General features: G+C 43.8%; 1 protein-coding gene across 1 annotated transcript in view; it reads left to right on the top strand.

Annotated features, from left to right (window-relative positions):
- Window positions 1–11,832, top strand: part of Aldh7a1 (aldehyde dehydrogenase 7 family member A1) — a 30,908-nt gene extending 19,076 nt beyond the window's left edge. The window contains exons 10-18 of the mRNA XM_028777162.1: window positions 2,182–2,223; window positions 4,046–4,140; window positions 5,707–5,791; window positions 5,923–6,029; window positions 6,446–6,562; window positions 6,725–6,822; window positions 6,973–7,046; window positions 10,346–10,421; window positions 11,572–11,832. Of these exons, the coding sequence (XP_028632995.1) occupies window positions 2,182–2,223; window positions 4,046–4,140; window positions 5,707–5,791; window positions 5,923–6,029; window positions 6,446–6,562; window positions 6,725–6,822; window positions 6,973–7,046; window positions 10,346–10,421; window positions 11,572–11,626 (749 nt within the window). The 3' untranslated portion in view covers window positions 11,627–11,832. The remainder of the gene's footprint in view (window positions 1–2,181; window positions 2,224–4,045; window positions 4,141–5,706; window positions 5,792–5,922; window positions 6,030–6,445; window positions 6,563–6,724; window positions 6,823–6,972; window positions 7,047–10,345; window positions 10,422–11,571) is intronic.
- Window positions 11,833–24,111: the final 12,279 nt, after the last annotated feature.

Raw genomic sequence — 24,111 nt, 5'->3', positions numbered from 1 at the left:
GAGAGAGAGAGAGAGAGAGAGAGAGAGAGAGAGAGAGAGAGAGAGAGGAATCACCTGAAACTCACACACACATATATATAGCCCAGTGATTAACATACGGGGGACTCCGCCTCATAAACGAAGAAGGAAAGAGCAAACTCCCTAAAAATTATCTATATGTATGCTGTAATGCCTGTGCTCTTGTGTGCTCTCTCTCATTCTCTCTGTCTCTCTGTCTCTCTCTCTTTCTCTCTCTCTCTCACTCTCACTCTTTCTCACACTCTTTCTCTCTCACACATACATACACACACAAAATAAATTAAGAGAAATAATAACGGAAAAATGTGCAATAGATTTCAACAAACACCTCATGTGTATAATAAATTGGAAAATTGATTCTCAGCTTCATTCATGCCTCGTCATGGGGCAGTTTGCCACCTCCTCACCGTCCCCTTACACAAAGCAGTAGTTTGTTGTTCTTGCATAAGTAGTGTAGTAGAATTGCAAACTCCTGAATGCATTTGCTATCCTAAATGATAGGCACTTTTGTTTGGGAGGGGACTGTGGATTGGCAGTTAGGAGGGAGGTTTTGCCAAATATCACTTGCATCCAGGAAGGAGAAACTGCTGTCTTCTGTACAGCAGAATCTTCTATTTCTTCTTAGCACCTAGCATACTGCTGTGCTGTTGCCAGTGAGCTGTCATTAAATCAATTCCTGCCTCAGAAGCTAGAGATGGTATAGTCTCAGGCTTTGCAGACAGCAGCCATAGCTTTCATATGTACTAGGTACTGAATGCTCACCTGCTTCAGAGCCGTGATGCTGAGAATGTACTCTCCTGTATCAGGGTCCTGACACTTCAGATAAGTTATTTTAGAGGACACATATATTCAAAGGAGCAGAACAAAACACATAGCCATAATATTGTGGCCGATTTCATTTGTCCACAGGGAGAATGAGATGAGCCCATGCTCAGAGAGGTCTGTATGATGTCTCTGGATGTGAGGGAGTTGGTGTCAAAAGTCAAGAGCCCTGCTTGTCACACATTTTAACAGTGACTTGAGTAGATAGTGAAATAAAACTGACAACTAACAATTAATAAATTCAACACTGAATGATTAAATCACAGTGTTCTAATGTGCAGGGATTTTGTTTTTCCCACTGCTGGAATTACCCACCCCATTATCTTCCCTTGTGCCTCCCACATCTTCTGCTTTTCTCTAACTACTCCCTTCTTTCGTTAATGTCTTTTGTGTGTGTGAGAGACCTGGTGTCTTCAAAAAACCTTTTTCTGTTAGGTTTTAGTGTGTGCGTGCGTGCGTGCGTGCGTACGACCGTGCGTGTGTATAATGCACATGTGGAGGTGAAAGGGCAGTTAGCAGGAGTCAGTACTTTCCTACCATGTGGGTCTTGGGGATTGAACTCAGGCTTGGCTGCAGGCACCTTTATTTGCTGGACCATCTTGTCAGGCCCCCAATGAAATTTAATTAGGGTTGTGTGAAGGATTGAGGGTGAGGGTTTGTTTACAGGAGCACAGACGCTGTACCAGTCGCTATACCTCTGAAGAAAATCTCTCTCCTTTCTCCATCAGCCATCAACTATGTATAAAGTCCTCAGGGAGTGGTGGGACCCCATGAGTTCCTCCTTTTCCATGATGTTGACAGGCCCCATCTTGTGCAGGTGGTCACACGGCCACACTGAGCTAATTGCCATAGATAGCCAGATCCTGCCTGGAAGTCACTGTTCCCACTGCTGTCTCCTTCCATGATTTCTCCCGGGCATGATAGAGATGTCCCATCCTGTTCATGGTGGGCATTCAGTAGTTGTTAATTCTCAGTACTTAGATCATATGAGTCTCAACAGTCACTGCTGAACTTCACAGAAGGAAGTTTCTCTGACCAGAGCTGACAGTAGCAGCAGCTATTTGCCTAATGCTTTGTCATTTACTCTTTGTAGAAGCATGCATTGTGCATGGGCTCGCCCACATAGAATGTGTGTGTGATTCATGTCCACTTTCACGGTATTTCCCAAGAATACCATTCTCATATGTACATATCACTGTACAATGATATAGTTGCCATTAATGTCATTGTTACACTGCTTTATTAATCAGAAAGTAAATGGAAAGATAACTGGATGGTCCTACTGTGAGACAGTGTACATTGAGCACTGAGTAGAGATTAACTGTCTGTTTTCTTTTAAAGGGAAAAGCTTGTTGGAGCTTGGAGGAAATAATGCCATTATTGGTAAGGCTGCCCCATTTGGCTTTGCTTTCTCTTCAGTTTGCTGTCTGCAGTCATTGAATATCTGGTACTTGCATAGAAACTCATCTTCCCGTGCTCTCTGCTTGGGACCCAGTTCCCATCTTTAGGAATTTTCCTTAGGAGTTGACATGAACTTGGCTGAAAGGAAGATGGAGCTGAGAAGACGCCAGATTCATGTGGGCCCTTGAATGTGGCCACAAGACTTCTATTGTCTCTAACATGACATTACTTCTTCATCTTTTTTCTTCTCTTGTTTTCCAGAAACCGGCTATATGTTTTCCTAGGACAATCGATTGTTTCCTAAGTGACTTGCTGATTTCTTTAGGTTTCAGACACAAAGTTGACATTTAGTTGCATCATATCAGGGGCTTTCTTGTTAGGAAGGGACACTTCCTTTTTTTTTTTTTTTTTGCTTTTTAAGATTTTGTTTTTAGCCGGGCGGTGGTGGCGCACGCCTTTAATCCCAGCACTTGGGAGGCAGAGGCAGGCGGATTTCTGAGTTTGAGGCCAGCCTGGTCTACAGAGTGAGTTCCAGGACAGCCCCAGCTATAAAGAGAAACCCTGGCTCAAAAAAAAAAAAAAAAAGATTTTGTTTTTATGTGTGTTTATGTGTGCGCATGCGTATGCGTGCATGCGTGTGTTTGTGCAGGGGATTGCAGGTACCTGAGGAGCCAGAAGAGGGCATCAGAGTCCTCAGAGATGGAGTTAGGTGGTTGTGTGCTGCCTTACAAGATTGTTGTGGACCAAATTTGGGTTGTCTTCCAGAGCAGTACATGCTCTTATACTGCTGAGCTAATTCCCTAACTGCTATGCAGCTTCTAAAGCCGTAGTTTCTTCATCTGTAACATAGGGTAGTGATGCCTTCTGTCTGAATGGATGAAAGGAAGGACTTAAAGACAGCACTGTGCTCTGAGACCTGATGGCAAGGCCACAGCACAAAGCCTCAGAAGTACACAACTCTGGATTTGGTCCCCAGAACTGGGAGGAAGAAAATAAAACACTGGAATTAAAAGAGTCACGGAGCCGGGCGGTGGTGGCGCACGCCTTTAATCCCAGCACTTGGGAGGCAGAGGCAGGTGGATTTCTGAGTTCGAGGCCAGCCTGGTCTACAGAGTGAGTTCCAGGACAGCCAGGGCTACACAGAGAAACCCTGTCTCGAAAAACCAAAAAAAAAAAAAGAGTCACGGAAATGGGTAGGAAGTCTAGTCTGTGTGTGTGATGCATTCTTTCCGTCATCCTGATTGGAGGATGCTGAGGTTAGACAGGTGACGGTGGTGGCATAGGAGGAGACAGTAGCTGTAAGACTGTGGAAGGCACAGGAAGCAGGGAGGATAAATAGTATAAATAAATAATAAATAGTAGTAAATCACCCTTGCAGAGGTTACCATGCAAAGATTGTCCCTTTCTCCTTCTGAGGGCAAGCTTTGATTGTCCTCTGCAGCAGACGGTGGGCTGACTCAGGTAGGAACAGGAAGCTTCATGGCAGCAGGGAGTGGACTGGGACAAGGGTGTACCCAGATAGTGGTGGAGCTCATGGGTCTTCATGGAGGCAGTAGCAAGGGGTCTCTGAAACAGATGAGCCTCAGTTTACCTGTGTATCTGGGTAGAGTTCGGAGAACCCCTTGCTCTGTCATACACTCTCTAGAGAAGTGTGGCTTCCCCTTCAAATGTGCATCTGTACCACGGATCTTCAGTTTTGGGGTGATCTTTCTGTTGTTACTGTATTTTCTAAAGGCACTGTTTATACTGCTTAGAAATGCTTTGCCTACTGCACACTGATGACACACATTTGTACTTTGTTAAGCTTTCGAGGACGCAGACCTTAGCTTGGTTCTTCCATCGGCTCTGTTTGCCGCCGTGGGAACAGCTGGCCAAAGGTGTACCACTGTGAGGCGACTGGTGAGTGTGTCCATGTATGTGCCTAAGATCATCCTTTTTCTTTCTTTGAATGTAGGTGTGTGTGTGTCTGTGCACGCTCTGTGTGCTGTGTGCAGGTGCTCTCGGAGGCCTAGGGGCATCGGGTCTCCTGGAACAGGAGACATAGGTGGTTGTGAACAGCCCAATGTAGGTCCTGGCAACCAAACTTGGGTCTTCTGGAAGAGCAGCAAGAGCTCTTTAACTGATAAGTCACCTCTTCTGCTTTTAAACTTCAGTTTAGTGGATTCTGTTGGCAGGAGCCATAGACGTGTTGCTAGAAAAATATATTCCTTAAACATGAGTGGCAAGTGTGTGCATTCCTTTCCTTCTGTGTGGTGGCAGATGTTAACCCACCCTGAGCTGCAGTGGGTTTGCAACTGGTTGACAAGCTAGACTTAGAAGTGGTACCAACTTTGAGTTAGACTTCATGGCAAATGTGACCGATGTCTTCTAGAGATGAGACAGATTAAATTCTAACCAATAGCATTGCTTTTTATAAACATTTCAAGTATTTTGTTCTGGTCTCAAGTCTCAGATTTGACTTAATGTTATATGGCTTATTGAAAACCAAATGCCTGTCATGTCTGTTCTTTCCTTACGAGTAGGTATGGTTTGAGCAGAGGTGGCAATGTGGACCTATAATCCTAGAACTTGGGAGGCTGAGGTCTGAGAGTCCTATGAGTCCAGGAATTTGAGTCTAGCCTGGGCAATGTCTTTAAAATACACACCACATGCACATGTATACCACACACATACACACACTCTCTCACACACACATATATAGAATATATACTCTGTCTTTCTTCTATATGTAAATAAAAGAATATAGCATAAAGTATATTAGTATCCTTGTCTACAGCTGGTTGGAAACTCAGTATTTTTGGTGACTCATCTGAGGTTGCCCCGACTCAATGAGTCCCACAGTTTTCTAAGTTTACTAAGACTCACAGTTACAGTTTGGGACAGGTAGACCCAAGTTACTATATTAAGTTCTGTATTACAAAAATAAGAACAATGGATTCGTGTAGCTTAGCAGATGAGGTTCTTAGAAACTTGGTACAGACATGGTTTATGGTGTTCTGTTTGGGTTTTCTTTTTTGGGTGCCTTTTGTTTGTGTAAAACAGGGTCTCATGTATCCCAGGCTAGCCTCAAGCTTCCTGTGTAGGTGAGGATAGCCTTGAACTTCTGATTTTCCTACCTCTACCTCTCAATACTGGGCTTATAGGCATGTGATGTGCCACACTGATTATATGTGGCGAGGGTCAAGCCCAGGGTGTATGAGTGCTAAATGAGCTTATGACCAGCTAACCTGCAAGATCCCCAGCTATGGTTTATGGTTTTATTTCAACACCTACCTAGAAGAAATTATTATTTATATGTAGTTAATATTAAAACTAGAAAATACACAATTAAAAGCATGGTTTTAGTTTGTTATCGGAGTCTATATTATCTTAGTAGCTACTAATCAGTACTGTTGAAGATATTATTCATTCTCCTAAGACTTGTATTCATTTTGCTATTCTCTTGAATGTCTGTTCTTCACATAGTTTTTGCATGAAAGCATCCATAATGAAGTTGTAGACAGACTGAAAAATGCCTACTCACAGATCCGTGTTGGAAACCCCTGGGACCGTGAGTAACTTGTTCTGTTTTTACAAATTATTTCCTTTTGACAGCTGGTATACATGTATTTCTGACGTTTTGAGTTGGGGGTGGTGATGCTACTATAGGCAAAGCAAAGAGCATCCCTTCTCTCTCCCCAGCCAATATTCTCTATGGACCTCTCCACACCAAACAGGCGGTGAGCATGTTTGTGAGAGCCGTGGAAGAAGCAAAGAAGGAAGGAGGCACAGTGGTCTATGGGGGCAAGGTAATCAGAGCGTTGGGTAGGTGGGGATAGCCTTGTTCCTTTCTTCCTCTGGAGCACAAACATCACTGAGAAACACTGGTGACAGGTCCCATATAGCTGCTTTTCTTCTCCCCATCTCTCTTACAAGGGAAAAGGGTTTTGAGGAATAGTGGCAGAAAATGCAAGAGACACAGAAGGAATCAGTCACAGTTGCCTCTCTTGGTCCCTAGAACTCTGTATGGAAGGAATCTTGGTGTGCTGGTAAGACTATTTAGATTAGTTATTCCAAAAGATGCGGCTTTAGAGAAGTAATTTACGTTAAATACTGTTTTGCTTTCTCCTAGTAAATGTAAGCAAGGCTGATGTACACTGACCCCAAGTCCTGAAAAAGCAAATCCATTCTTTTTTTTTTTTTTTTTTAAATCTTTCTACTTAAGGTCATGGATCATCCTGGCAATTATGTGGAGCCCACCATTGTGACTGGTCTTGCCCATGACGCACCCATTGTTCACAAGGAGACTTTTGCCCCAATTCTTTATGTCTTCAAATTCCAGGTAAAAAAACAAAGACCCAAACCGTGACAGAATCAGATTTAAGCAAGCGCTAACTCTTGGTTTTCTTCTGTGCACCAAAACTACATTTTATGAAATGATCTTTGACCTGATCACAGTAAGACCAGAAACACTAACAGCTCCTGGTCTTCTCTATCCTTCTAGAATGAAGAAGAGGTCTTTGAATGGAACAATGAAGTAAAACAGGGACTTTCGAGTAGTATCTTTACCAAGGATTTGGGCAGAATCTTCCGCTGGCTTGGGTATAACTTAGTCTGTTGAAAATGTATGTAAGTCTGATGTGGTGGTGGTGAGTGATCGTGTTCACAGCGCAACCCCGAGTGTCTGTGCTTTGTTTCGTTCTGGTTTTATTTCCTGTATGTTCTTCTCACTGTTCCTCTCCTCACACACAGACCTAAAGGTTCAGACTGTGGCATTGTGAACGTCAATATTCCCACCAGCGGGGCTGAGATCGGCGGTGCGTTTGGTATGTAGAGACTCATCTTTTCTTAAAAGATGCCTTTATGTTTGGTTCTAGAGACTGAACCTGGGTGACATGTATGCTAGGCCAGTACTGCACCATTGACCGAGAGCCTCTGCCCTCATTGCTCATTTTCTGCATTGAGCAGGAAAGAAAGAGTAGAGTTCATCTTTAGAAATTTGTCAAGAACTGGAAACACAAGGTGGGAGGTGGTGTCATATGCCTTTTATCCCAGCAGAGCACCTGGGAGTCAGAGGCAGGTGGATCTCTGATTTTTGAGGCTAGCCTGGTCTACAGAGTGAGTCCCAGGGTCCCAGGACAGCCAGAGCTACACAGAGAAACCTTGTCTTGAAACACACACACACACATACACACACAAACACACACAGGGAGACACACACACACACACACAGAGAGAGAGAGAGAGAGAGAGAGAGAGAGAGAGAGAGAGAGAGAGAGCGCGCGCGCTCATCTTCTGCTTAGGTTGGATCAGGGCTCTTAGTCCGAGATATATGAACCTGGAAATTCAGTATTTTTTCTAGGAAGAAGATCCCGGACCCAGAATGGTTAAAAACCTCTACTTCAAATCAAAGCCAGAAAACAATATATTGTGTGGCAGATTTAGGGATTGACCTAGGTGATGGGAGAAAAAAAAAATGAAGAAACAGCAGGGGGGCTGGAGATCTGGCTCAGCTGTTAAGAGTACTGATTGCTCTCCCAGAGGTCCTAAGTTCAATTCCCAGCACCCACACGATGGCTCACAACCACCTATAATGGGATCTGATGCTCTGTTTTGGTGTGTCTGAGGAGAGCAACAGTGTCCTCACATAAAATAAATAAATCTGAAAGGAAGGGAGGGAGGGAGGAATGGAGGGAGGGAGGAATGGAGGGAGGGAGGGAAGGCAGTCAGGCAGGCATACATACAGAAACACTGAGGTCTGGTGGACTTTGCAGTCTGATGGAGATACACCACCAGCAGCCTGGGAACTGTGTGCATTTATTATCTATAGTGAGGACAGGAGGAGGAGGAAGACGAGGAGGAAGAGGAAGAAGAGGAGGAAGAAGAGGAGGAAGAGGAGGAGGAGGAGGAGGAGGAGGAGGAGGAGGAGGAGGAGGAGGAGGAAGCGGCTAATTTCCACAGGAAGGCACTGTGGGAGGCAGCCTCAGGTTGCAATTCTCAGGATGAAGGAGCTGTGGTTGAAATGTTTTGCACACACACAAGTTTTTCCTAAAGGACAACTGTGGGTGGGCACCCATACTCAGACCCGGGAAGGCCTTCCCATTGGGTCCCTGGCATGTCTGTGCTCATGGCAACAGCATGCATCCACTCAGGTCTTTATCTGCTCCTCACCTTGTATCTTCAGCATCTTACCTTTCTCTAGATGAAATACTCTTCACCGGGCCCGTTCGTCTTTTTTCTTAATAAGATGTGAGTTACTGATGCATGCTTAGTGGTAGTTTTTTGTTTGCTTGCTTGGTTTTTTTTTTGGGGGTGGTGGTGGTGGTGGTGGTGGTAATGCATATACTCAGTTGTATTTGTTTAAAATTATTCATAGTGGGACCAGCAAGATGGCTTAGTGGGTTAGGGTTCTCACCATCAGGCCTGAGAATCTGAGTTTAGTCTCCATATGGTAGAAGGAAAGAACCAACTCTTGAAGGTTGTCTTCTGGTCTCTATGCTCATGCTGTGGTATGAATACTCATGAACACACATGCACATGGACATGCACACACATACACACAAATCAATGTAACACAAAAATAGTAAACAAACCAGCTTTTGGTAGGCTGAGGCAGAGGATTGCCATAAATTTGAGGCCAGCCTGGACTGTGTACCAGGCTAGCAAGACCTAGATTGAAAAAAGAAAACAACAAAACCCCAAACACAACACTTTATAGTAAACTTAAGTTGCCTACCAGAGCCTTCCTACCTCCCTAATCCAACTTTATGCTTTCTCTCTCTCTTCAAAACACACACACTAATCAAACAAGCAGAAGACTAACAAGACAAAAACCACTAAAGCTAAATACAAATTCTGAAAGCCCTGTGGAGCTCACTTTGTTTTGGCTAACTAATTACTAGTCAGCATTGCATTGCTGTGCTGCTGAAGAAGGCGGATTTCTTCTTTACCGTTAGCTGTCACTATACATAGTTTCTTGGTTAGGGGTGGGGCCTGGTCTTCATTTCCCGTTTTGGAGCTGGAATCCCTTCTGGTTTGAACTTGTAGAGGTTTTGTGTGTGTTGCCAGTCTCTGTGTTCATATGTGCCTCAGTTCTGTTGTGTTTGGAAGACACTTTGGTTGGGATCACCCACCCCTTCTCGTTCTTACAATTTTTCTGCTTCCTCTTCAATATAGATCTATGTACCTTGAGGGAAGGGGTTTGATGACATCCTTTTGTTTGTTTAGTCTTCACCTCCAACCCCTAAAGGTTTCTCTGAAGCTTTGTCTGTCCTGGAACTCAGTCTGTAGACCAGGCCAGACAGTAACTCACAGAGAGCTGCCTGCCTCTGATGACATCCCTTTTAAGGCAGAGTACTCCAAAGTCTCTCAGTCTCTGCATTGGTCAGTTGTGGGTCTCTGTGTTGATCTCCTTCCTTTTTTTTCTTTTTCTTTTTTTTTTTTTTTTTTTTTTTTTTTTAAAAGATTTATTTATTTTATTTATATGAGTACACTGTAGCTGTCTTCAGACATACCAGAAGAATGCATTGGATCCCATTACGGATGGTTGTGAGCCACCATGTGGTTGCTGGGAATTGAACTCAGGACCTCTAGAAGAGCAATCAGTGCTCTTAACCGCTGAGCCATCTCTCCAGCCCCCCTTCCTTTTTTTTCTTGTTTAAACATTTTTAAAGACTTATTGATTTTGATATCTATGAATATTTGCCAGTGTGTGTTTGTGTGTGTGTGTATGTACACCCACTTACATGCTTGGTGCCTACAGGGGCTAAAAAGAGGGCACTGGAACTGGAGTTACAGATGGTTATGAGTTTCTCTATGGGTGCTGGGAACTGAACCTGGGTCCTAATGGAAGAGCAGCCAGTGTTCCTAAGCACCAAGCCATCTCTCCAGCCGCCACTGTCAACAACCCCTTCCATCTTCTCTTCCATTTTCTTTTGCTTTTTGTGGGGGACAAGCACTTCATCTTACATATCCCAGGCTGATCTTGAACTAATAATCCTCCTGCCTCAGTCTCAGAGTGGTAGGATTATAGGTGTGGATTGCCCTATGCAGTGGTCTGTCTAAATCTGATAGCACTGGTGAGAGCCTGCGGGGAAGGATGTGAGATGGCTTTGTGTTTCTGTAGGAGGAGAGAAGCACACCGGTGGTGGCCGGGAATCTGGCAGCGATGCCTGGAAGCAGTACATGCGGAGATCCACATGGTAAGGAAAGGCTCTGGGGAGGAGGGTGTGGTCTTGAAGCCTTTGGGAGCAGGCAGTTGCTCTCCTGCCTTCCAGTTTTGTCTTTGCTCAGTTTCTCTTGATTTTACTTTTCTATACTTTGCAGCTACCTCCTTTTTTTTTTTTTTTAGCCTGCATGCTTAAGCATCACTAATGTTCCCAAATCTGAAAAACAACTCTGCATGAGCATGACATCATGTGATGAGTAGCAGTCACAGTGGAGGTATCACTAGGAATGTATACAGTTGAGGCAGTGTACAGAGGCATAGGAAACAGGAATGGACTTGATGGGGAGACTTGAGTCCTATCCTCTGTATAGTCACATATTCCAAAAATCAGAAAAGAGTCCGAAAAAGTGTTTCCCACACATTTCCAGTGAAAGATTGTGCCTTCCAGCCTTCTTGTCTAGCATAGCAATGGACGCTGAAGTTTCCTTGTTGGGTCCTATCCCAGAGATGGGACAGGAAGGAGCAGGACACTGGCTCACTCAGCATGAGGAGGTGTAAGGAGCCGTCCTTTCCGTCTCTCCCGTGATGGAGTTTTCTTGCATAGTGAAGTTAGAGAGGAGGTTGGGGGTCTGGCCTTCAAGTTTAGGGGAGGGGGACCAGCTTGGAAGTATGAGCAAGACTCTAGAGGCCGAGTTGCTAGGATATTTGCATGATGACTGAGGAAGCCGCCTTCTGGAGATGCTGTCTGGGACTTGTTTTACCTTTCTTGTATTTTCTTAGAGTTTGTTGGCTCAGAATACTTCTCCTCTCAGGAGAAATTCCGAGTGCATCATGGTAACTAGTTTGAGAAAAGAAATACAAACTTTAAAAAAATTACTATATTCTTACCAAAATGAGAATATTTACATTTCTCCTGATAATAAGTTAAGAGAGAAAGTTACATCGCCCCTGTTCTTGTATTATGATCAAAAGAAAAACTATAGGTAGCAGGTGATTTGTGTGTTCTAGCTGTTTATGCTTGTCTTTTTCCATGGTAAGGAATAGTACTGATGTTGTTTTGTATACTGATTGTTTGTTTGTTTTACCGACTGTAAGTTGATACTATAAATGGACCGATGTCTTTAATGTTATGAAAGGATTGTATATTATGTGTGTGCTGCCATTCATTTCCTTCTCTTCCCCAGTACCATCAACTACAGCACGTCCCTCCCTCTGGCTCAAGGAATCAAGTTTCAGTGACACTGCGTCAGCTTGGCATCACTTAGCCATTCCTTCGGCTACTCTGAAGATGCCTAAGAGGACTCTGATTTGCCCTGGATAAATGACCGATTTGAGGACAGCAGTGACTAACCTCCAGTGATCCCAGACCCCTGACTAAATCAAGATACTCATTTATCAAAAATCCAAAATTAAATATTAACAATCTAGCTACGTTTAGCAAAAGATAGGTTTGGTGAGTTTTTGTGTCACTAGTTACTTTTTAATTACAGCTAATCATTTCTTAGTAAAGAACATGCCAACATAGGAGGTTGGGGACACGGAAAACGGAATAGACAGGAAGAAGTCTTTGCAGTAGAGAGATGTGAAGACTGTCTTCTGAGTAGTGCTAAAGATTCATGGTCCCCTCCTGGTAGGGATGTAAGGGGAGAGGTACCCCTCACATGCTGGGGCACAGTTTCATGTATGTGATTTGCAGTGTTCTAAATGACAGTGGGTCATTGTTAGGTGAGGTGAGGGACTTAACACACTTGTGAATGGTTGCTGGGCATGTGTGAAGTCCTGGGTTCAAATCCTAGCACCACAGCAACAAAAATAAGGCTCTAATGACAAAGACTATTCACCCAGTTATGACTGCTCCTGAAAGAAATGTGTAGGGTAGACAGTCCTTCTTTCTTGTCCCAGGACTTGCTGGGAACTTTGGGACTGAAGTTGCCCATGAAAGCGGGCACTCGTGCATGTGTACACAGGTCATGTGTGATGGTTATCTACTTTACATATTGAAGCTGAGCTGATTTAGCGATCCTGTGTAGCCGCCTGTAAATCCTCCATCTGTCTCTGCTGTCAGGATTACAAGCGGTTGCTGTGCCTACCCTGTGTCTGTGAGTGCCGGGGTCCACACTCCCTCCTTCATGCTTGTGTGGCAGGTGCTTGATTCACTGAGCTATCTTCCTAGCCCTGCCTGTTAATATATTTTTATGAGTATGGGTCTTCTGCCTAAATGTGTGTCTGCACCAACCACAAGAGTGTGTTGACTCCTCGGGCCTGGAGTTATAGCTCTGAGCTGATGAGTGGGTGCTGGAGTTGAACCCAGATCCTCTGGAAAAGCAGCAAGTGCTCTTACCTGCTGAGCCATCTTTCTACCCCCCATTTAAATGCAGGGTCCAGGCTGGCCTTGAGCTTACTGTGTAGCTGACAGTGACATTGAACTCCTGATCAGACTGCCACCTCTCCAGTACTGGGATTACAGCTGTACACCACCATGCCAGTTTAATGCAGTGCTAGAGATAGAAACCTACCTATCTCCAGGTCTTGAGTGGAAGTCTCAGTTGTCTTTACAGTGTTAACCTGCAGGTGTCACTGTTGCTCAAGCCATGTTAGAGTTGACTGGAAGTTTCCAGTCAGCAGACATGCCGAGCTTACTACTCCACTTCCATCAGGTTCCTTACCTGCCAGCACACTTCTGTTAGCTACACAGTTCACCTGCACTTCCATGGGGTAAGCCCCAAGTACCAAACAGTTTCTACCTTTTAAGTTAAGAATATGTTTAAGGGGTTAAAGAGATGGCTCAGTGATTCAGAGTGCTTACCTCTAGTCCAGAGGACCCAAATTGGGTTCCCAGCACCTATGTGGTGGCTTGGAACTGCCTCAGCTCTAGCTCCAGGAAAACTGTTGTCCTCTTCTCATCTCTGCAGGCACGTGAACACGTATGTGGACATGAACTCATGCAGACAAACATACACATAATCTTTCAGAAAAGAAGTGTGATTAGATTTTTCCATCACTCTCCTCTCCATGATGATTGTGTGTGAGGTTAACCCGTCTGAACAGCTCTGTAGGAAATTCTGCTTGTTTGATTGAGATTTACAGGGTGTCCAGGCAATTCTCAAAGCACTAAAATATTACCTATGTAATTTTCATGAAAGCACCAGGAGGGAGAAAGTATGAAGAGGTTATACCGTCTGAAACTGCAGCTCAACAGGTTGGTTATCTGTTATTTGGGTGTTGGGAATAGAATCTGGGTCATCTGGAAGAGAAGCCAGTGCTGTTAACTACTGGACCATGTTTCCAGGACCTTGTCCCCCCACCCTCTTTAGAATGTTTATATTTTATTTTATACTTGGCCTTAGCCAGCAGACAAGTAGATTTTTGTACATTATTTAAAATTTTTAAATTTCATTTATTTATTTTGCGTGTGCACATATGTCACAGTGCACATGTAAAAAAGGCCAGAGGACAGCTTTCAAGAATGTTTCCTATAAATAATGACAATTTCCTGTGAGTATGCAGCCATCAAAACTAGGAAATTAGTACATTACTGCTGTGGTGTTTTGAATGAAATAGGGCCCCGTAGACTCAGGGAGTACTCGTATTAGAGGTATAGCTTTGTTGGAGTAGGTGTGTCTTTATTGGAAGAAGTGTTGTAGGTCATTGCGGGCAGGCTTTCACATTTCAGAAACTCAAGCCAGGTCCAGTGGCTTTTTCTCTCTTCCTGCTGCCTGCTGATCCAGATGTAGAACTCTTGGTTCCTTCTCAGCACTATGGCTGCCTGTATGCTACCATGCTTCCTGCCATGATGATAATGCACTAACCCTCTAAACTGTAAGCCAGCCTCAATTAAATGTTTTCTTTAGAAGAGCTGCTGTGGTCAAGGTGTCTCTTCACAGCAATAGAAACAGCTAAGACAACTGCCAATATGTTAGATCTAGTCTTTTGATCTTATTAAACTTTGGTTATGCTCCCAGCAACACCACTCTCCAGTGGCCTTTTGTCTTGACATTGTGGCCCTGACTTTGGAAGTCATAGGTGACCCTCAGCATTGGTGCTTCAGACCACTGTTCCTATCAGGTGGCGTGTATTTTTAAGGAGACATCTGCAGCATCACCCACTGTAAAGTATTTCCTTCTCTAATTTTATTGTGTATGCCTTCCCATGTGTATGCTGGTGCATGGGTATGTGTGTTTGTGTGCATGTGAAAGTCACAGGTCAACTCTTTTTGAGACAACAACTCACCATCTTTGAACTCACCAAGTAGACTAGATTGAATGTCCAGTCAAAGAGAGCCTCAGAGATCTGCCAGGCTCTATCTTCAGTGGTCTAGAAGTGTAGCATAATAGCATGCCAGGTTCCCCTGCCCCCCTTGGTTTCTGGGGCTCAGACTCAAGACCTCATGCTTGCAAGGCAATGATTTTACTGACAGAGTTATCTCTCTGGCTCCACTGTTACATATTTAAAAATAGATGTCTGGTATCAGTAAGCTTGTTGATGTGAGGGTGCTCTGCACTAGGTCCTCATCTTGAGCAGACATAGAGATTGGCATTTATTCCTAACCTTTTTATATTAGCAATTGGGGGCTTACACCAGCATTTTCAGATCTAGTCCAGCACCAGAGGGGTCATTTTAACTCCGTCCTGCTCGGTATCTACAACTCTTATTTTTGATATAAGCTTAATCCATAACCCCTGATCAAATTTTCCATTGATCCTACCATATCCAACCATCTGGAGCTCCCAGAGTTCCCCCCTCATGGTGCTTTGGTTCTGACAGCTGGGCTTGTCCTCAACGCTTGCCCTCCACACCAAATTCATGCTCTGACACTTCTGCCCAGTTTCCCTACTCAGCTTGCCTTCTGAAACTTCCAGTGGCGGTGTATGTGACTACGTTGTTCAGTAAAAGTGATGGAGCCAGAATGACTGGGATTTCCTTATATGCCGATTTTTTTCTTTTGTTTTATTTGAGACAGGGTTTCTCTGTGTAGTCTTATCTGTTCTGGAACTCGATCTGTAGACCAGGCTAGGCTTGAACTCAGATCCTCTCGCTTCTGCCTCCTGAATGTTAGAATTAAAGGAGCACACCAGCACATAGGACAGAAGCAGATCTTTTTTTTTTTTTTTTTGAGTCAGAATTAAAATAGTGCCAGGTTGTCCCTGGTCTGCTATGATAGTGGGTGAGGTGCTTGTCTCTTCAGTCAGAAGAGGGGGCCAGATGGTAGTGGGCACAAGTCCTTGAGACAGGACACCCATGTTTCAGGTACAGTTGCCTCAAAGGGGCTGGATTATCTTAGAGAAATAATCTCAATTTATAGCTGGGTGTGATGGTAGGTACCTTTAACTTTAGAACTTGGGAGGCAGAGGCAGAAATATCTTTGTGAGTTCAAGGCCAGCCAGGTCTACATGGTGAGTTACAGGACATCCAGGGCTATGTAGACATGCTGTCTCAAGTAAACAAACCAACACCCGCCCCCTTAAAAAGCCCAATCATAATCACTACCATCATCTCACTATTCTCATTATAATCCAGATGAGCTGGTCCAGTTGTGACGTCACAGTAGGGCTGAAATCAGCCTTGTGCAACCCGTGCCAAACATGCCTGATGACCTATCTAGTCCCTGGAATCCATGTTACGGTGGAAGGAGAAAACCAATGTCATAAAACTGTCTTCTAACCTCCATACATATGGCAAGCTCACTGTATCTTCACTGATATACCATACACACAACAATAATAAATGTAAAAAGTCACCCTTCAGCTTCTTAGGGTAGAGGCTATGTCCCTCTTTTCTAGTTGCATATGTTTCTTTTGTCCAGGCCAGGTGACATTTTGAGTCTCTTCCAGACCAACAATTCAGTGACCACATTCTTCAGGCACTGATGAGCCAGGCATGCCTCTAGCAACCACTTGGACGCTATCTAGAAGAATGAAACAGGCTGTGTTCTTCTAGGCAGAGTATGTATTATAGAGATGTATTTTAGTCGCTCCTACAGACTAGAGAAAATAAAGGGGAAACAGGATTGTTCCCCCTTAACTAGCCCAGGTAGAAGCCACCAGTGTAAGCCTGTGCCAGGCCTCTGGCTTCTGGTTGCTGTCTTGCATAGCTGAGGATGGCTCACTGCCATGTATGAGTTTCAGTGGGTGAATGGGGCAGAGCACAGCCTTTCAGTTTCAGAGTGTGGTCAAAGGTGGCCCGTGTTTCTTCTACTCATTCTGTATTGGCAGGCATTAGTCACAGAGTCTTATGAACCCAACTTTACTTATGGAAGATGTTCATCAGTCAAGAACTTCATGTTGTATGTTAAGAGAGTAGTGTGAGAGAGTAAACCCTACTGTGGGCTGGGGAGATATTCCTCATGCAGTCTGACTGTCTGCCAACTGAGGATTTACTTAGATTCTTCTGTCATCTCCCAGGACCATCAGCCATCCACTTACAGAAGCACCCTGTTCTTGAAAATTCAAGGGTGATTAGGAAAGGGGAGAAAGGAAGAGAAGATTGTGGACAAGGTGGCAGCTGAGGTTAGGGCTGGCAGAGTGGGAAACCCTACAGTGGCCACTGGGTAGATCAAAAAGCCTGGCTACTTGGAAAAGGCTATTAAAAAGGATACCCAGAACAACAGAGTTGTGACCAGTGCTGAGTTTCCAGTTGCCTTTGTATCCTTTTCTGTACTCAGTGACTTGATGCTCCAGGATACTAGGAACCCTGGATTTATGCTGTGATTATATACATACATACATAAATACACACACACACACACACACACACTCACAAACAAATTACCAGGAAACCATCTCTCTTCTAAGGTGAAATGTCTACAAACAGTGATGGTATCCACCACACTCTTTCAAGATATTTGAGCAGAGGTGTAATACTGAGCATGCGAGCTTTGTGTCTGAAGTGTAGTAGACAGGCAGTAGGACTGGGGGACAGGCCTCCAGAACACTCTGTGTGGAGATAGGTTTGGGCTGTAGCACCCCAGAGGCACCCATTTAATCAAGAGAGGCTTAGCGTATAGACAGATGTGGTCACCCCTGATTCAAGGGTCATTTTTTAAATAAATAGTATCTAACGGAGACTTCCATCATTTGGGATTAGACCTAGATCTGCTATACAGATCTTCTTGAGTCAAGTCTTATTGGAGAGAAAAGATGGATGTGTTAGGTACATGGAGCAGCAGCCAGGTACCCACCTCTGATGACCGTGGTATCTCCTTCAGGAAGACCTAGGAAAAGAGAGAGAGAGAGAGAGAGAGAGAGAGAGAGAGCGAGAGAGAGAGAGAGAGAGAGAGAGAGAGAGAGAGAGAGAGAGAGAGAGTGTGTGTGTGTGTGTGTGTGCGTTTCTTGATGCTCTTCCAGATTCTCTCACTGGGGCTCTTTAAATTCAGTTACCCATACAGTCCGATTGGCAGCAGAGAAACATGATGAAATTTTATATATATAAATGTGCATCTTGATGACCTGAGGCAACAGTCATTGGTGAATGACTCCACTGTTATCGTCTAGTATATTAGCAAAGGAAAACCTTTTTAACTTTGAATGACAAAGGAAAAGGACCTGAAGTCTCTGGGACAGCAGGCTATGAGAAGTGATTGGTAGCCAAGTTGTGATGTAGCTTCTTGGTGTGGTCTCCTGGCTGAGAAGGGTCACTATTAACTTTTGTCCTTTCTGGTAGCGGCAAAAACAGGAAGGACAGACAGTTTTTCTCCACTGTGTTTCTTGATTGACTCCACGATGTATAACACTCCTCCTGCCAGGCTGGTGAACTTGGAGGCTGTACCATGATTCAGTCCTGAGCTAGGAACCTGATTGGTTCTGGATTATCATGAGCCAAGCAGCTATGCATCGAACTCACAGTGCTCACTGAATTATTTGGTATTCACAATGCAAATCCAAGTGGAATGAGATTAGTGTTCCTCCCTGCAATAGATCAGGTTCTTAGGTTGCCAGGTGCAGAGGCCGTGTGAAAAAGTAGAAGGAATCCCTACTTTTGAGGACTCTGAGGCATGTGGGCATCGGCTCCAGACTGGCCGCCCCAAGGCTCTTCAGACTCAAGTGATGACCTTCTGTTTTGTTTTGGTTGTGATTTTGGTGCTCTATTTATTGCTTTCAGTGAAGCCCAAGTGTAACTCCAGTGCATGTTGTATTTATTCATTTATTTTGAGACAGAGTTTCACTATGTAGCCCTGGCTAGTCTGTAACTCTGTGTAGACCATTCTGGCCTTGAACTCACAGAGGTCCACCTGCCTTTGACTCCCAAGGATAGAGATTCAAGGTGCACACCACCACACTTCAGCTCCTCTTTACTTTTTGAGATAGATTCTCATGCTACCCAGGCTGGTCTCAGATGCACTGTGTGACTGAGGATGACCTGAATCCATCCTCCTGCCTCCACCTCTCAAGTGCTGGATTATAGCTGTGCATCACTATACCCAGTTTAGGACAGAGACCAGAGCCTAGTCCACCCTTCCTTAGGAGTGGTGGCAGTGGTTGGTTGCTGGTGATGTGTGGACAGTGGGGGAGAGGTTGGCTTGTGAGCTGTTCCATAAATGAACAGATTGCTGAGCCCCAACTTAATGGGAAAGGTCTTTTCTTGTTTTTAGTGAATAATAGATTTTTCCCCTATAGGAACTCTCAGTAAGAACAATCATATAATTTGGAGTTTTATCAATCTCGTTGTAGTTGTGGATCATAAAATAAAAAAACATTTCCCCCTGGATGACCCTGGACCCTAGAGACAAAAGGTTGGTTTATTTGGAATTAAGACTTTGTGTCCCAACCAACATGCTGTAAACTGGGAACAAGCTCCCATGTTCCTAAATGTTTGGAAGTAGTCCTTTGTAATCTAGAAAAAACCCATTAACAGGGCTTTTTACTTAGAAGAAGAGATTCTTTTCTTGTTATTGTTGCTGGCTGTCCTGTCTAAAGTACTCACATAAGCCAAAATCTAATCTGTACCTAATGCTAATAATTAAATTATAATACCCTAAAAGCACAATGCCGATCTATTCTTGTTGCTTTTAGAATGTCATGTAACTGCATGTTTACCCAGAACAGTAGTCTAGTCTTCTGCACACTTTCTGTCTTGCAGTTGGTACATAGGGGCATATAGGGGATGTGCTTAGCCTCTCTTTCTGGATAGGCCAGAGGTATGGGGTAGGGGGATGCTCACTTAGCCTCACACCCACGGTTTCCAACTGACCCCTGCATGACCTCAGGGCCACTATATGTGCCAACCAGTGCTGGGATGTAGGCTACTGTTTCCACATTGAGAATCTCCACAGCAGTTCTACCAGGTCAGATTCCGTAGGCTCAAGAGAAAAGAAAATCAAACAAACAGAAACCATTGTACTGTTTTGAGAGACAAACTTGGCATATTTTAGTGGCAGGTTATTACCTAAAACAAACTGTGGGCTGATTAACTCATGCATAGCATGTCACTGCCCTGAGTTTACAGGAATCTTAGAGAAGATAAGTGATTTTTCATGTTGGTTTACTGGAAGCCTTTCTCCCACTCAATCTGAGAAAAGCGTGACTCTCATCTCCAGCCAGGCTGGAATTCCCCACCTTTTCATGTCTTAGGTCTAGGATGAGACTGCTGGCTTCAGCTACAGTCCCACGAGTCTAGCATAATCATGAGATACGTATGTGTTTATAGTAGTGGCCGTATTATTTCTGTGCAAAATCAGGCCTAAGATGTAAAGGTTTGGGAATATTACACTTGAAAGTTGTTTTGCTAAGTTATTATAAGAAAAAAAAAAACATCTAAAGCTGATGAGACAACTCAGAGAGGAAAGGCCACTAAGCAAGAGGAAGCTGGGTCCAGCTGGCCGTCCTCTCTAAAGTACTCACATAAGACAAGATCTAATCTGTACCTAATGCTAATTAATTAAATTATAGTACCCTAAAAGCACAATACTGATTTATTCTTGTTGCTTTTAGAATGTCGTGTAACTGACTGACCTGAAACTCTCAATGTAGACCAGGCTGGCCTCAAACTCACAGAGATCCATAAGCCTCTGCCTCCCCAAGCTCTGGGATTAAAGGTGTCTATTACCCTTCTGGATAAGAAATGTTCTTGAAGACCATCCTATAGCAGAAGTTCTCAACCTTCCCAATGCCTTGAACCTTTAATATTGTTCCTCGTGTTGTGGTGACCTCTCCAACCATACAATTATTTTTGTTGCTACTTTATAATTGTAGTATTTCTACTGTTATGAATCATAATGTAAGTATTTGATATACAGGATATCTGATATGCAGCCCCAAGGGGCTTGTGACTCACAAGTTGGGAATTACTGTGTCAGTGGGTGAAGCCTGTCTCATGGTCTACAGTTCAGCAGCAACAGCAGCCTTGGGCTTGGGATGACCCTGTATTACAGTGTCACTGTGGTCAGTGTCTTGTGAGATTTCCTTCAAGTCTTCAGAAGTATGTCATTCTCCTCATTACAGTGGACACAATAAATACTTAACAAGACAGAAAACCTCCAAATCTCACCATTAGCAATCCACAGAAGAGAACTTTGAAGCCTGTAGGCTTAGTTTTTTCTAATTCTACCTTATTTAGGATTCTTGAATGCTCCAACCTCCCTTGTAGCCCACTGACCAGAGGTAGGGGAGAAAGATGGTTAATAGGACAAGAGGGTTGTGGACATGTTTAGAAGTAATTCTTTGGCGGGGGATGATTCCAATCTTCATTGTCAGGATATCAGCAATCCAGTCCAAGAACACACACTAAACATGAATCAGTAGCAGCAGCTAGATCCAGCAGAAACCACAAGGCTCTGCTAAATCCAAAGAGTCAGCAAAAGCAGCAAGAATCAGCCTGAATACTACAAGAAATTCTTTGGTGCATTTCTCTCTACGAAGTGAAGACTAGCAAAGACCAGTGAAGTGGTGCATGGCAGTACAAGAGTGCCCTCTCACTGTTTGTAGTGTTCCATTTTATCCTTTATATTATCCATTTTATATCCTTTCTAAACATCACGCACCCTCTCAAGCGTCTGCTCCAACAAAACATCACATGCCCTCTCATATGTCTGCTTCAGCAAGACATCCTCTCACAGACAGCGTCCAGAAAAGCATCATGTGACACAACTGAATCTCCAAAGAAACCAGAAACTTGTACTTCAGAAACTAGAGATTTGGGAATCCCGAATCTGTGATCTTAGCTCTCAAGACTTTGCATTCCCACGTCCTCATCAGTGCATTCGTGAATGTTGTTTCCTTAGGGTTTCAAATTCCCGGGACTTCTGGGAGATGTTAAGGTCCTTTGACTGGTCAGGGTCCTATCTAAATATACAAAATCATGTTGAATTTTGAGGTAAAGGATAAATGACAAATTTCCTCGGAGAAGAAAAAAATGTTCTCTATACTCTTAGTTTAGTAGTTTGCTGTGAGTTAAACTTGAGAAGAAGAAAAAAAAGACAATTAACAGGAAAAGGTGTATGAATTTTAAAGATTTACTTTTTTATTCTAAATTATGTATATGTGTGTGAATACATTGCATGTCAAGGGTGTTGCCTGTGGAGTGGAATTTCCTGGAGCTGGAACTATAAGTGATTGTGAGCACTCACTGTAAGGGCTTGAGATTGGATTTGGGTTCTCTGCAAGGTGGACAGGTGCTCCTAACCACTGAGACATCTGTACAGCCCGGAGGTATACGATTTTATAGGTGTTAGTTTTATCACCCAAGAACAGTTAAAAATCAGGCTGGCATACCTTACTTAGTAGGGAAAAAAATAGATATGCACCACCGCTCCATTTTATGTAGTTCTGGGCTTTGAGTTCGTTAGGCAAGCCCTCTGATTGAGCCATGTATCCAGCCTCAGACAGTAGCAAATTCACTCTTATTAGGCTGAACTTTTTCCAGGGTGTGCATAAGTCACTAAAGCAGTGTGCCTGTGACACCTAGAAAGGCGACTGTAATGTAAGAAATGAGTTAGCTGCTGTGGCTTCAAGTATTCCAGCTCTGGAGAGTTGGTTATCCTTGCTGATACCAGCTGTTGTCTGGCACTGTCTTAGATAATTTCCTGTTGCTGTGAAGAGACATCATGGCCAAGGCAACTCGTAAAAGGAAGCATTTAATTGGGAGTTTGAGTACAGTTTCAGAGGGTCATCTCATGATTACCATAGTAGGCAGCATGGTAGCAGGTAGGCAGTTATGGTGCTGGAGCAGTCACTGAGAGTTTACATCTGATCCACACTCAGGAGGCAGAGAGTCGGGAGGGAAAACTGGCTGGAAATGGCTTGGGCTTTTGAAGCCCCAAAGCCACCCCCAAATGACATACTTCCTCCAACAAGACCACACCTCCTAATCTTTCACAATCCGTCCCACCAACTGTGATGGTTTGTATATGTTTGTGCCAGGGAGTGACACTATTAGGAGGTGTGGCCTTGGAGTAGATGTATCACTGTGGGCATGGGCTTTAATACCCTAGTGCTAGCTGCCTGGAAGCCAGTCTTCTAGCAGCCTTCAGATGAAGATGTAGAACTCTCAGCTCTTCCTGCACCATGCCCGCCTGGATGCTGCCATGCTCCTGGTTTGATGATACTGGACTGAACCTCTGAACCTGTTAGTCTGATTGCTCTTAGAAGAGTTGTTGTAACCATGGTGTCTGTTCACAGCAGTAAAACCCTAACTGAGACACCAACCATGAACCAAACATTCAAATACATGAGCCTATGGGGCCATTCTCATCCAAACCACTGCAGGTACCATGTTTAATATTGGTACCCAATACCAAAAAAAAATTTAAAAAAATTATCAAGCACTAAATAATGGGATTTTGGGAGATACTATATAGTTCATAAAAACCAAATTCACAAGATATATGATTTGAATCTAAATGTCCCCCACAGACTCATATATTGACTGTTTTGTCCCCAGTGGGTGGAGGTAGTACAAGTTCCTGGATGTATGCCTTTGACACTTATGCCTAGTTGACAGTCACTTTTCTCTTTGCCATGAGGTGGACAGCCTCTGGCACATGCTCTTACCACCATGATGTTCTGTGTAAGTGTATGGGGCCAGGGAACCATGGACTGGACCCTGTGCAATGCTGAGCCAAATCAGTTGTTCCTTACATAAGATGTTCTCTCAGGAACTTTGTTCTGACACAGGAAAGAAGACTAGGCTGTGCTCTTTCATTTTCTCATGGCCAGGATTTGAACAGCATAGGGTATGCATGAGGACAAACATCTACACAAGGAGATTCTCCACCTTGAAAGGAAACAGGATGGGCTGGTGTTAGTCCTATCAGCTGATCCTGGCTGCTTGATCACCTTTCCTAACTCAGGCACTGTTTATTTTATTTAATTTCTTAATTTTTATTTTCACATGTATGGGTGTTTCACCTGGCGTATATCTGAGTACATGGCATGCCTGTTACCCACAAAGGGCAGAAGAGGGTGTTGGATCTCCCGGTACTGGAGTTACAGATGGTTTGTGAGTAGCTATGTGGGTACCGGGAATCAAATCCAGGTTGTCTGAAGGAACAGCCAGTGCTCTTGACCATTGAGCCATCTCTCTACCTCTCCAGTACTGTTTATGACACTGGAAGCAGAGGATGGGGGTGGCGTACTTTGTCCTTTATAAATGTCATGGTCTGATTCATTAAAGTTTACCCAAATGTCAGGAAGTGGCCCATACATAGAAAGCCCAAAAGTGCCAGAACAAAAGATTACAAAAACACTGATTTAGAAATAGAAAACCTCATATTTTTTTTTCCAGGAAGAGCA

Source organism: Grammomys surdaster, unplaced genomic scaffold (genome assembly GCF_004785775.1).
Source record: "Grammomys surdaster isolate TR1022 unplaced genomic scaffold, NIH_TR_1.0 278, whole genome shotgun sequence".
Classification (NCBI taxonomy): Eukaryota; Metazoa; Chordata; class Mammalia; order Rodentia; family Muridae; genus Grammomys; species Grammomys surdaster.
Note: the sequence above shows the minus strand (reverse complement) of the source record. Positions and strands in the feature narration are given on the sequence as shown.